This window comes from Nerophis ophidion, linkage group LG16 (assembly GCF_033978795.1).
Source record: "Nerophis ophidion isolate RoL-2023_Sa linkage group LG16, RoL_Noph_v1.0, whole genome shotgun sequence".
Lineage (NCBI taxonomy): Eukaryota > Metazoa > Chordata > Actinopteri > Syngnathiformes > Syngnathidae > Nerophis > Nerophis ophidion.
The window spans coordinates 45,554,895-45,569,384 of NC_084626.1; the positions used below are offsets into that span (position 1 = coordinate 45,554,895).

At 44.5% G+C, this 14,490-nt stretch overlaps 1 protein-coding gene across 2 annotated transcripts in view; it reads left to right on the forward strand.

The window, feature by feature from the left end:
• Positions 1-13,795, forward strand: part of LOC133535464 (dynein axonemal intermediate chain 1-like) — a 28,669-nt gene extending 14,874 nt beyond the window's left edge. Inside the window, exons 13-19 of one of the 2 annotated variants that reach the window (XM_061875324.1) lie at positions 1,444-1,524; positions 1,663-1,750; positions 1,825-1,904; positions 4,427-4,575; positions 10,084-10,183; positions 13,322-13,507; positions 13,586-13,795. In XM_061875324.1, coding sequence (XP_061731308.1) covers positions 1,444-1,524; positions 1,663-1,750; positions 1,825-1,904; positions 4,427-4,575; positions 10,084-10,183; positions 13,322-13,507; positions 13,586-13,687 — 786 coding nt within the window. In that variant the 3' untranslated portion in view covers positions 13,688-13,795. The remainder of the gene's footprint in view (positions 1-1,443; positions 1,525-1,662; positions 1,751-1,824; positions 1,905-4,426; positions 4,576-10,083; positions 10,184-13,321; positions 13,508-13,585) is intronic. The other variant, XM_061875325.1, reaches the window with a different exon arrangement.
• The last annotated feature ends 695 nt before the right edge of the window (positions 13,796-14,490 follow it).

The window sequence follows — 14,490 nt, forward strand, 5'->3', positions numbered from 1 at the left end:
AACGTGTCCTGGGTCTTCCCCGTGGCTTCCCACCGGTTGGACATGCCCTAAAGACCTCCCTACGAACCACCTCATCTGGCTCCTCAAGATGTGGAGAAGCAGTGGCTTTTCCCTGAGTTCCTCCTGGATGGCAGAGCTTCTCACCCTATCTATAAGGGAGAGCCCTGCCACCCGGTGGAGGAAACTCATTTCGGCCAATTGTACCCGTGATCTTGTCTTTTCGGTCATAATCCAAAGCTCTTGACCATAGGTGAGGATGGGAATGTAGATCGACCGGTAAATTGAGAGCTTTGCCTTCCGGCTCAGCTCCTTCTTCACCACAACGGATCGATACAGTGTCCGGATTACTGATCCGCCTGTCGACCTCACGATCCACTATTCCCTCATTCGTGAACAATACTCCTAGGTACTTGAACTCCTCCACTTGGGGTAGAGTCTCCTCCCCAACCCGGAAATGGCACTCCACCGTTTTCCGGGCGAGAACCATCCATGGACTCGGACTTGGAGGTGCTAATTCTCATCCCGGTCGCTTCACACTCGGCTGCGAACCGATCCAGAGGGAACTGAAGCTCCTGGCCAGATGAAGCCATCAGGACCACATCATCTGCAAAAAGCAGAGACCTAATCCTGTATCCACCAAACCAGATCCCCTCAACGCCTTGAATGCGCCTAGAAATTCTCTCCATAAAAGTTATGAACAAAACAGACACAGGAAATCAAACTAAGGAATTGAAAGCACAGACATCGGTTCTCAGCAGGAAACCGATGGTTTGTACAGTCCAGGTAGAGAACAAGAGTCTGTCCCAGGTGGAGGAGTTTAAGTCTTGTTCACGAGTGAGGGAAAGATGGAGAAGGAAATCAGCCGGAGAATCGGAGAAGCTGGGGCAGTATTGCAGTCTCTCTGCCGCACGAAACGAGAGCTGAGCCAGAAGGCAAAGCTCTCGGTCTACCGAGCTATCTACAGTCCTACTCTCACAAATGGTCATGAAGTGTGGGTCATGACTGAAAGAGTAAGATCGCGGCCGAAATGAGTTTTCTCAGAAGGGTAGCTGGCATCTCCCTTAGAGATCGGGTGAGAAGTTCAGTCACCCGAGAGAGACTCGCTTTAGAGCCGCTGCTCTTTCGCTTGGAAAGGAGCCAGCTTAGGTGATTCAGACATCTCGTGCGGATGCCTCACGAGCGTCTCCCTAGGGAGGTCCACATTGCACGTCCCACTGGGAGGAGACCCGGCGGCAGCCCAAGGACCAGATGGGGGGATTACATCTCCTCTCTGGCCTGGGAAAGCTTCGGGATCCCCCAGGAGGAAGTTGCTAATGTTGCTCCGGAGAGGGAAGTCTGGGGGTCTCCCGGAGACCCGATTCCGGATAAGCGGTTGAAGATGGATGGAAATAGAAAGTCCAACTAAAAAAAATAAACATATTATTCCTCTTGTTTTGCATTCAGGTTCGGTGGCAGAAAGACAACAGCCTCAATTTCTATTCCGTGTCCTGTGATGGCCGAGTCGTGTCTTGGACAATCATGAAGGTTTGTTTAGAGAAATACCTTTTTGTCTGTTAGGAACTGGAAATGATGTGCAGCTGCATCTGTTCAGTCGGCAACATTCAGATACTTCAAAGAAGTATTCATTGACGACGTCCTCACAATGTGTTTTTGTTCATGCAGAACGAGCTGGTCTACACAGATGCTATCAGGCTAATGCTAACCGATCAAGTGTCTGACGGCCTCGATGGTATCAAAGAGCTCACATGTGGTGAGGTTATTATTGTGTCCTTAATCTAAAACTGCTATTGAGTTAAAAGTAATCCTAGTACCTGATGTCTACAGCCGGTGGTACTTCCATGGACTTCCACAGGCAGATTGACTCTCTCTTCCTCGTTGGCACTGAGGAGGGTAAAATACACAAGGTGTGTTGGAATGAACTGTCAGGGCTTTGAAATACCACACCAGCCCTAAAGCTGATGTAGTCTGACTGGATGCACTTTATTTATAACTACAATCACACCTGCACGCCAAACTGGGAAATTCATCAAACACTTTCCAACACTCAGAGGACCTCATTACTCTCTTTCAAACCGGGTTTCTCTGCTTTGGAGGAATTCTTCTCGACATAAACTAGGGGTGTCAAACTCATTTTTAGCTCAGGGGCCACACATAGAGAAAAACTATTACCAAATGGGCCAGTGTTAGGTTCAAACACTGATGACATCTAATATCAGACAAGAAGCAAGGAAACATGCAGAGACAGGGTTCAATTTAGCTCAAGGAGACAAGTGTTTTGGGCTGTATTTTAGTTACAGATCCAAACTACGCTCTAAAAATCAAGCCCGCGCGCCTCCTCTATTTATTAAGAATGTCCCTATTACATCACTGTCGCTGAGGGAAGGGGGTAAACTCGACAACTCCAGTTAGACACAATATATGGTTATAAAAAATTGCAAATATGTTAACACTTAGTGCTATCACCCAGTCTCTGCTTTGGTCCCGGAACCCAATGTTCGGCCTTGGCAGTCACCAGGCTGAGTCTGGACACAACACTGATGAAGAGGCTAGCAATCTTTTGGATTGCTAGCTCTGCACATATGCAGAAATACCACTTCAGCACAAATTGACAATACTTTATAGCAGGGGTCTCCAACTCAATTAGCCTGGGGGCCACTGGATGCAGAGTCTGGGCGAGGCTGTGGAAATTACACAGGTTACATTACGGAAAACATCTTTGACGATCAAGGTAAAAACAAAACAATTCACATTTATAATCACATTAATAATTAAAGCTGCAAGCAGCGTTGGTCGGGTCCGCCTTTGGCTGCTGCCCCCGAGACCCACGGCCGGATAAGCGTTAAGAGACGCCTTGGAGACACTATTTTGAGAATCTAATGCATTGTGAAAGTAATGCAGTTGTTGTATTGAAGTGAAAATATCAAACTTCCTGTTGATTTTTGCTAAATTGTATTAATTATTAAAATGTAGGTTTAAGTGAGACCTACATAGTGTTTTTTGTTTCATGTCTCTCTGACATTCCTACCAGAAGTTACAAGCAGTTTTGTCTGTGTTTTCTTCCTAGGAGCAGTTTGTCCGTGTTGTATTCCTAGGGGGGCGCTAGAGCGCAATTTTGAGTTTTGAGGTTAGGTTTTTTTCATCAGATCGCAATTTTTGCCAGACCTGATGTGTGTGTCAAGTTTGGTGAGTTTAGAAGCATTTTAAGGGGGTCAAATAACAGCTCAAAGAGGCATAAATGACATTTTTTAGGAGACTTTGCGCAGGGGTTATTTGAAGGCGCGTAAAATCAAAACCTGAGAACTTATCAAAACTCTGTTCTATTCTTTTAATCAGAAGGGTTCAATCTCTCTCCTGTGCGAGTTTGAAGCCAAAACAACAAACGCACTCAGAGGAGATAATGTTTGAAGAAAGGTGACCGGTTTTTACAAAACATTTGTTTTGAAGGGGGGATTGCAAACTTCTTGTTGATTACTACCCCTGATGTAAATGAATGAAATGTAGGTCTAAGTGAGACCTACATAGAGGTTTCATGTCTCTACAACATTCCTACCGGAAGTTACATGCAGTTTTGTCTCTGTTTTCTTCCTAGGAGCAGTTTTTTCAGTGTTTTATTCAAAAATAGCGCTAGAGCGCAATTTTGAGTTTTGGGGTTTGTTTTTTTCATTAGATTGCAATATTCGCCAGTCCTTATGTGTGCGCCACGTTTGGTGACTTTTGAAGCATTTTAAAGGGGTCAAATTACAGCGCAAAGAGGCAAAAATTGCATTTCTTGCGAAAATTTTATTTTGAAGGGGTTTTTGCCAACTTCCTGTAGATTTTTGCTGAAAGAAGTGAGTGTATGAAAATTGGGTCTAAGTCAGACCTACATAGGGGTTTTTGTTTCATGTCGCTATGACATTCCTAACAGAAGTTACATGCAGTTTTGTCTGTAATTTTTCCCTAGGGGGCGCTAGAGAGCAATTTTCATTTTGGGGGATTGGTTGCTTAAAATGTTGGGAAGGTTTGCTATACCGACGTGTGTGTCAAATTTGGTGAGTTTTGAAGCATGTTAAGGGGGTCAAATTACAGCGCGTAGGTGCGGAATAATAATAAAACACAGCAGTTTCAATAGGGTCCTTGGCCCATGGCAAAGGACTCCACAGGAGTCCTTTGCCATGGGCCAAGGACCCTAATAAGTGCAAGTACCTAGTGCACAAACGCAGAAGACTTGCTTCTATCTTAATGCATGCACGCACACAAAGTAAAACATAATGATTCGCGGAAGAATACAGTCATAACAATAAATGAATGTTTAGCTATTGTATTGTTAAGCTGTCAATCATCTCAAGAAACACCTAACAGAATACCACCAGCAAGGTTATATCCAGACTACATAGTCCGAAGGCTTTGCATTGTTCACCATAGACCCTTTCGTCTCATTCCCTAGTGCTCCAAGAATTACTCCAACCAATACCTCGCCACCTACGATGCCCACAACATGGCCGTGGATACAGTGAAGTGGAATCCTTACCACCCGAAGGTTTTTATCTCTTGCAGTTCAGACTGGACCGTCAAGATCTGGGACCATGATTACAGGTAAGGGGTCAAGAGATTTTATTACACTCAGTTTTATTTGGATACTACAACTATTCAGGTTTAAAAGGAGCCGTATGTAGGAATCTGGCCAGAAATGGTACTGCAATCACGGTCGAAATTCTGTAGTCCCTCTCCCTGACTGAGGTGGCCAGATCTGCAGCCGAATCCAACTTGATCGACTGGGCTAGTCCAAGGAATTTCAAACTGCGGCTTACTAGGGGTTGAGGCGTTGGACCATAATAGTTGAATAGACAAGCGTTTTGTCAATACATATCTCTAAACAACCCATTTTAAACAGAACTGAGGCTATTCTCAGGAAAAAGTATGTCATGCCTGGATAAAATATCAAAACAAATGGCAATCATATGGCTATTGTCAATACTCTCAGAAAACAAAGACTAAAACCAATTAAAGCTGCAAGCAGCGTTGGTCGGGTCCGCCTTTTGCTGCTGCCGCCGTGACCCAAGTCCCGATCTTAGTCAGACCTACATAGAAGTTTTTGTTTCATCACTCTACGACATTCCTAACAGAATTTACAAGCAGTTTTGTCAGGTTTTTTTCCCTAGGGGGCGCTAGAGCACAATTTTCATTTTTGGGGTTTGTTTTTTTATTGGATGGCAATTTTCACCAGTCCTGATGTGTGTGTAAAATTTGGTGAGTTTTGAAGCATGTTAAGGGGGTCAAATTACAGATTGGCGTTTCTGGATGTTGTTGATAAATGGCTTTCGCTTGGCATAGTATAGCTTTAACTTGCACTTAGAAGCAAATTAAGGGGGTCAAATTACAGCTCAAAGTAGCAAAAATGACATTTCTTAGGAGACTTTACGCAGGGGTTCTTTGAAGGCGCGTAAAATCGAAACTGTAGCACTTATCAAAACTCTGTGAATACATTTTAATCAGAAGGGTTCTATCCCTCTCCTGTGCGAGTTTGAAGCCGAAACGACAAACGGACTCAGAGGAGATAATGTTTGAAGAAAGGTGACCGTTTTTTACAAAACCTTTATTTTGAAGGGGGGTTTGCAAACTTCTTGTTGATTATTTTTGGGTGTTGTCAATCTATAAAATGTAGGTCTAAGTGAGACCTACATAGAGGTTTTTGTTTCATGTCTTTCCGACATTCCTCCCGGAAGTTACAAGCAATTTTGTCTTTGTTTTCTTCCTAGGAGCAGTTTTTTCTGTGTTTTATTGAAAAATTGCGCTAGAGTGCAATTTGGAGTTTTGGGGTTTGGTTTTTTTCATTACATCGCAATTTTCGCCAGTCCTGATGTGTGTGCCAAGTTTGGTGACTTTTGAAGCATTTTAAGGGGGTCAAATTACAGCTCAAAGAGGCCAAAAATTCATTTTTTGTGAAAATTTTGCTTTGAATGGGTTTTTACAAGATTTTTGTTGCTTTTTGCCCTAGAAAGTAAAATTATGAAATCTAGGTCTAAGTCAGCCCTACATAGAGGTTTTTGTTTCATGTCTCTACGACATTCCTAATGGAAGTTACAAGCAGTCTGTTTTTTTTTCTTTCTAGGGGGCGCTAGAGCGCAATTTTCATTTTTGGGGTTTGGTTACTTAATAAGTTGGGAAGGTTTGCCACACCGACGTGTGTGGCAAATCTGGTGAGTTTTGAAGCATATTAAGGGGGTGAAATTAGGGTGCGATGGTGCGGAATAATAAAGAATAATAATAAAACGCACCAGATTCAATAGGGCGGACCCTAACTACAACCAACGCGAGCAATGGTTGATGTCAGCTTTAAGCATCGAACTATCTGTTAAACAGAACAAGAAGCAAGGAATCAAGCAGAGACAGAGTTCAATTTTGCTCATGAGGAGAACGCATGGAGCTGCACACTCAGTTACTGTCTCACCCTACTCTCTGAGGAACAGCCCAAGCTCTCCTCTTTTTTCATTCAGTTTAGGAGTTCCCTTGTTACATGGCTGAGGCTGCTTCTAAAGGGAGGGGACACACATTATACGAGCAGCTCAGTACGCACAATACATGATTATTCAGAACGGAATGTGCTGGGGGTCTTGTGATTGCGCCCTGTCTCTGCTTTGCCATGGGCCAAGGACCCCATTGAAACTGCTGTGTTTTATTATTATTCCGCACCTACGCGCTGTAATTTGACACCCTTAACATGCTTCAAAACTCACCAAATTTGACACACACGTTGGTATAGCAAATTTTCCCAACATTTTAAGCAACCAATCCCCCAAAATGAAAATTGCGCTCTAGCGCGCCCTAGGAAAAAATTACAGACAAAACTGCATGTAACTTCTGTTAGAAATGTCATAGTGACATGAAACAAAAACTCCTATGTGAGTCTGACTTAGACCCAATTTTCATACACTCACTTCTTTCAGCAAAAATCTACAGGAAGTTGGCGAAAACCCCTTCAAAATAAAATGTTTGCAAAAAATGCAATTTTTGCCTCTTTGCGCTGTAATTTGACCCCCTTTAAAATGCTTCAAATATTGCCATCTAATGAAAAAACCAAACCCCAAAACTCAAAATTGCGCTCTAGCGCTATTTTTGAATAAAACACTGAAAAAACTGCTCCTAGGAAGAAAACACAGACAAAATTGCTTGTAACTTCCGGTAAGAATGTCGGAGAGACATGAAACAAAAACCCCTATGTAGGTCTCGCTTAGACCTACATTTCATAGATTGACAACCCCCAACAAAAATCAACAGGAAGTTTGCAATCCCCCCTTCAAAACAAAAGTTTTGTAAAAACCGGTCACCTTTCTTCAAACATTATCTCCTCTGAGTGCGTTTGTTGTTTTGGCTTCAAACTCGCACAGGAGAGAGATTGAACCCTTCTGATTAAAAGCATAGAACAGAGTTTTGATAAGTTCTCAGGTTTTGATTTTACGCGCCTTCAAAGAACCCCTGTGCAAAGTCTCCTAAAAAATGTCCTTTTTGCCTCTTTGAGCTGTTATTTGACCCCCTTAAAATGCTTCTAAACTCACCAAACTTGACACACACATCAGGTCTGGCAAAAATTGCGATCTGATGAAAAACTCTAACCTCAAAACTCAAAATTGCGCTCTAGCGCTATTTTTGAATAAAACACTGAAAAAACTGCTCCTAGGAAGAAAACACAGACAAAATTGCTTGTAACTTCCGGTAAGAATGTCGGAGAGACATGAAACAAAAACCCCTATGTAGGTCTCGCTTAGACCTACATTTCATAGATTGACAACCCCCAACAAAAATCAACAGGAAGTTTGCAATCCCCCCTTCAAAACAAAAGTTTTGTAAAAACCGGTCACCTTTCTTCAAACATTATCTCCTCTGAGTGCGTTTGTTGTTTTGGCTTCAAACTCGCACAGGAGAGAGATTGAACCCTTCTGATTAAAAGCATAGAACAGAGTTTTGATAAGTTCTCAGGTTTTGATTTTACGCGCCTTCAAAGAACCCCTGTGCAAAGTCTCCTAAAAAATGTCCTTTTTGCCTCTTTGAGCTGTTATTTGACCCCCTTAAAATGCTTCTAAACTCACCAAACTTGACACACACATCAGGTCTGGCAAAAATTGCGATCTGATGAAAAACTCTAACCTCAAAACTCAAAATTGCGCTCTAGCGCCCCCCTAGGAATACAACACGGACAAACTGCTCCTAGGAAGAAAACACAGACAAAACTGCTTGTAACTTCCGGTAGGAATGTCAGAGAGACATGAAACAAAAAACACTATGTAGGTCTCTCTTAGACCTACATTTGAATAATTAACATACTTTAGCAAAAATTAACAGGAAGTTTGATATTTTCACTTCAATACAACAACTGCATTACTTTCACAATGCATTAGATTCTCAAAATAGTGGCTCCAAGGCGTCTTCTAACGCTTATCCGGCCATGGGTCTCGGGGGCAGCAGCCAAAGGCGGACCCGACCAATGCTGCTTGCAGCTTTATGTATTATTATTCCGCCGCCTCTTTGAACTGTCATTTGACCCCCTGAACAAGCTTCAAAACTCACCAAATTTCACACATTCATCAGAACTGGCGAAAATTGTCATCTAATAAAAAAAACAAACCCTAAAAATCAAAAATGCGCTCTAGCGCCCCCTACGAAAAAAAACCCAGACTGCTTGTAACTTCCGTTAGCAATGTCGTAGAGACATGAAACAAAAACCTCTATATATGACTGACTTAGACCTAGATTTCATAATAGTACTTTCTAGGGCAAAAATCCCCAAAAATTTTGCAAAAACCCATTCAAAGCAAAATTTTCGCAAAAAATGCAAATTTTGCCTCTTTGAGCTGTAATTTGACCCCCTTAAAATGATTCAAAACTCACCAAACTTGGCACACACATCAGGACTGGCAGAACTTGCGATTTAATGAAAAAAAAAAAAACGCAAAACTCAAAAATGCGCTCTAGCGCAATTTTTGGATAAAACAGAAAAAACTGCTCCTAGGAAGAAAACACAGACAAAACGGCTTGTAACTTCCGGTAGGAATGTCGGAGAGACCTGAAACAAAAACGTCTCTGTAGGTCTCACTTAGACCTACATTTTAATAATTGACATCCTTCAGCAAAAATCAACAGGAAGTTAAAAATTACCCCTTCAAAATAAAAGTTTTGTAAACACCCGTCACCTTTTTATAAAAAGTTATCTCCTCTGAGCGAGTTTGTCGTTTCGGCTTCAAACTCGCACAGGAGAGAGATTGAACCCTTCTGATTAATAGTATAGAACAGAGTTTTGATTACGGCTCCGGTTTTGATTTTACGCGCCTTCAAAGAACCCCTAGGCAAAGTTTCCTAAAAAATGTCATTTTTGCCTCTTTGAGCTGTAATTTGACCCATTTAAAATGCTTCAAAGTGCAAGTTAAAGCTCTACTATGCAAAGCGAAAGCCATTTATCAACAACATCCAGAAACGCCGATCTGTAATTTGACCCCCTTAACATGCTTCAAAACTCACCAAATTTTACACACACTTCAGGGCTGGTGAAAATTGCCATTTAATAAAAAAACCAAACCCTAAAAATCAAAATTGCCCTCTAGCGCCCTCTAGGAAAAAACCCAGACAAAACTGCTTTTAACTTCTGTTAGGAATGTCGTAGAGACATGAAACAAAAACAATTATGTAGGTCTGCCTTAGACCAGGGCTTGAGTAGTGGCGGCAGCAGCCAAAGGCGGACCCGACCAACGCTGCTTGCAGCTTTAATTATTATTTGAAACTGGATTTTGCATGTCACTAAAGTTATATAAGCCTTGCTTGTTCAATATTCAATGCAAAACTTGTTTGGGTCCCTATTAAAAGGTTAATTTGTTCAACCTTGGCCCGTGGCTTTGTTCCGTTTTAAATTTTGGCCCACTCTGTGTTTGGGTTTGACACCCCTGCTCTAAATGATTTCGGTCTATAATCTGTAAGTGCCCTGTGACTGACTGACAAGCGACCAGGTATAGTCCGCCTTTCTCCCACCTCACAGGGGACCCGGAACTGGATACGCAGTATAGTGAAAGGATTCTTTGAAGTGTATGACTTTAAATCCCTAATAATTTCTTGCAGCACTCCCATGTTTACCTTTGATCTGAATGCCTCGGTTGGTGATGTGGTCTGGGCTCCCAACTCCTCCACCGTCTTCGCTGCCGTCACCACAGAAGGATTGGTAATAGTCACTTTCAACTATCACTAGTCTGCTCTTTGTGTCCTACTACTTATTGTACTGAAACATGTTCATAGGTGACATTTAGTTGGATTGGTTTGGGAAAAGACGACACGATTGGGTTTTTCAACATCTAAAGTAGATGCCATATTTTCTACAAGCTGTCTATTATCCGCCGTAACAATGGCGCTGCATACTTTTTGTGCATCTGGCACTTAGAGACACAGTCATCTCTTGTGTTGAAAGAGTGGGATCAGTCACTGCACAGCACACCTACACATTCGCAAAGTATTCACGGCGCTTCACTAATTCCACATTTTCTTACGTGGCATCCCTTATTCCGAGATGGAATGCATTCATTTCTGTCCTCAAAAGTCTACAGACAAATAACCCATAATGTGACGACGGGAAAGTGAAGAGGCGGAGCCGGTGAACGAGCCTGGCCCAAGGTGGCGGCGAGGAGGCGGAGAATGCGTCCGAGCGGAGAGGCGGGGTGTGGCGGGAGCGACGGCGCGGTCAAGTGCAGGTGCGTGGATCGCGCTCCGGTACACATTTAACATTTCTCCTCATGCTGTATAAGATTCGCCCCAACTGACGGCGGGAGCTGCCATGCAAGGCGCTCACCAGGGACCCATCAGGAGCAAGGGTGAAGTGTCTTGCCCAAGGACACAACGGAGGTGACTAGGATGGTAGAAGGTGGGGATTGAACCAGTAAACCCTCAGATTGCTTGCACAGCCACTCTACCAACTTCGCCACGCCGGAAGGAGTTGCGGTACATGCGGCGCACGAGAGACGACGACGCGGCCGACTGAAGGACACGGAGGAGCGAGCAGTGGAGAAGGAGCTGGAAAGTGACCCGACCGCAGACAAGCTTGTTATTGAAAAATAAACGAGAGTCAAACCTGCAAAAGCAATGTCCTTCCTTGGTGGTCAGTGGAACCCGCACGACAACGGCAAGAGACGGTCACATTTCAGCTCCTTCTCGACAGCTCGCTCCCCCGTGTCCTTCAGTCGGCCACGTCGTCGTCTCTCGTGCGCCGCAGGTACCGCAACTCCTTCTCGTTTGGGGCGGTTTAGCTCAGTTGGTAGAGTGGCCGTGCCAGCAACTTGAGGGTTGCAGGTTCGATTCCCGCTTCTACCAACCTAGTCACTGCCGTTGTGTCCTTGGGCATGACACTTTACCCACCTGCTCCCAGTGCCACTCACAGTGGTTTGAATGTAACTTAGATATTGGGTTTCACTATGTAAAGCGCTTTGAGTCACTAGAGAAAAAGCGCTATATAAATATAATTCACTTCACTCCTTCTGCCTCTGCCTCGTTCTTTCCTCCTTCTCCCTTTTTATACAGCGTGAGGAGAAATGGTAATTATGAACCGGTGCGTGATCCACAGGCCAACTGGCGACTCATCTGGTCCTTACGGGCGACCTGGTGCTTTGGTGACCCCTGGTCGATACAAACCTGAGGGGTAAAATTGTTTGAATCTGACAAGTTTCGGCTACCAGTACTCTGGAATGCCCTCCCGGTAACAGTTCCCGATGCTACCTCAGTAGAAGCATTTAAGTCTCACCTTAAAACTCATCCGTATACTCTAGCCTTTAAATAGACCTCCTTTTTAGACCAGTTGATCTGCCGCTTCTTTTCTTTTTTCTCCTATGTCCCCCCCTCCCTTGTGGAGGGGGTCCGGTCCGATGACCATGGATGAAGTACTGGCTGTCATGGGGTAAATAAAAACTTCTCCCTGAACTCACGACCTACCGATCTCAGGGCGGATACTCTAACCCAGTGGTTCTTAACCTGGGTTCGATCGAACCCTAGGGGTTTTGTAAGTCAGCCTCAAAGGTTCGGCGGAACCTCCGCCGCGGCGGTCAAGACGCACCCAACTCATCGTGTGAATAAAAACTTCTCCCTGAACACACGACCTACCGATTTCAGGGCGGATACTCTAACCCAGTGGTTCTTAACCTGGGTTTGATCGAACCCTAGGAGTTTGGTAAGTCGGACTCAAGGGTTCACTGCGGCAGTCAAGACACACCCGACTCATCGGGTAAATAAAAACTTCTCCCTGAACTCACGACCTACCGATCTCAGGGCGGATACTCTAACCCAGTGGTTCTTAACCTGGGTTCGATCAAACCCTAGGGGTTCGATAAATCGGCCTCAGGGATTTGGCGCAGCCTCTGCCGCGGTGGTCAAGACACACCCGACTCATCGTGTGAATAAAAACTTCTCTCTGAACTCACGACCTACCGATCTCAGGGTGGATACTCTAACCCAGTGGTTCTTAACCTGGGTTCGATCGAACCCTAGGGGTTTTGTAAGTCAGCCTCAAAGGTTCGGCGGAACTTCCGCCGCGGCGGTCAAGACGCACCCAACTCATCGTGTGAATAAAAACTTCTCCCTGAACACACGACCTACCGATTTCAGGGCGTATACTCTAACCCAGTGGTTCTTAACCTGGGTTTGATCGAACCCTAGGAGTTTGGTAAGTCGGACTCAAGGGTTCACTGCGGCAGTCAAGACACACCCGACTCATCGGGTAAATAAAAACTTCTCCCTGAACTCACGACCTACCGATCTCAGGGCGGATACTCTAACCCAGTGGTTCTTAAACTGGGTTCGATCAAACCCTAGGGGTTCGATAAATCGGCCTCAGGGATTTGGCGCAGCCTCTGCCGCGGTGGTCAAGACACACCCGACTCATCGGGTAAATAAAAACTTCTCCCTGAACTCACGACCTACCGATCTCAGGGCGGATACTCTAACCATGTGGTTCTTAACCTGGGTTCGATCGAAAACTAAGGGTTCGGTAAGTCAGCCTCAGGAGTTTCGGCGGAGCCTCTGCCACGGAGATCAAGACACACCCGACTCATCGGGTAAATAAAAACTTCTCCCTGAACTCACGACCTACCGATCTCAGGGCGGATACTCCAACCCAGTGGTTCTTAGCCTGGGTTCGATCGAACCCTAGGTGTTCGGTAAGTCAGCCTCAAAGGTTCGGCGGAGCCTTCGCCGCAGCGGTCAAGACACACCCGACTCATCGTGTAAATAAAAACTTCTCCCTGTACTCACGACCTACCGATCTCAGAGCGGATACTTTAATCCAGCGGAACCTTTCTAGTGCCGTGATCCTCTTCTCCAGGTGCATGTTTTCGACCTGGCCATCAACAAGTACCAGGCTATCTGCCAGCAGCCGGTGGTCCCCAAGAAGAAGACCAAGCTGACTCACATCGCCTTCAATCCCATCCATCCTGTCGTCATCGTGGGCGACGACCGAGGCAGCGTTATCAGCCTCAAACTTTCCCCGAACCTCCGCAAGAAACCAAAGGTAAGGCATCTCCACCCTGAGTGGTATTAAGGATGGACGACCTAGGGCGGGTGTTGTTTACATGACATGTTTGTGCAGGGCAAGAAGGGCCGGGACTTGGTTGAAGGTCCCGAAGCGGAGGTCGCCAAGATGGAGAAGCTGCTCGGGTTGCTGAGAGACCTCGAGCCAAGCAAGGCGTAAAAAAGCTGCACTGGTTAATAAAATGATGTATTCTATTTTCATCCCTGGTTCAGCTACAATTCTTCCCTCTGTTATTAATGTCAGGTTCAAACACTGATGTCATTCTTAGACATAGAAGCAAGGAATTAAACAGAGACAGAATGAAATTCGGCTCAATTGAGGAGCAACGTCTGTACGGTTTTTGGTACTTATTTTCATTATTGTTATTTCTCAATTATTTGTAAATGTTGCAATTTATAAATAAAGGGTTATAAAATAAAAAAAATAAAAATTAAAATACATTTTAATTATTTACTGAACTTGTGTGAGCCTATGGCTTTGCACTTTCTTATATATGTATATATATATATATATTGCATTTTAATTTAGTTTACTTTATTGAGATTACAGGGCTTCACGGTGGCAGAGGGGTTAGTGCGTCTGCCTCACAATAAGAAGTTCCTGCAGTCCTGAGTTCGAATCCAGGCTCGGGATCTTTCTGTGTGGAGTTTGCATGTTCTCCCCGTGAATGCGTGGGTTCCCTCCGGGTACTCCGGCTTCCTCCCACCTCCAAAGACATGGACCTGGGGATAGGCCCCTCCCACCTCCAAAGACATACACCTGGGGATAGGCCCCTCCCACCTCCAAAGACATACACCTGGGGATAGGTTGATTGGCAACACTAAATGGTCCCTAGTATGTGAATATGTATATATATATATATATATATATATATATATATCTCAATTTTTCTACCGCTTGTCCCTTTTGGGGTCGCAGGGGGTCGCTGGAGCCTATCTCAGCTACAATCAGGTGGAAGGCGG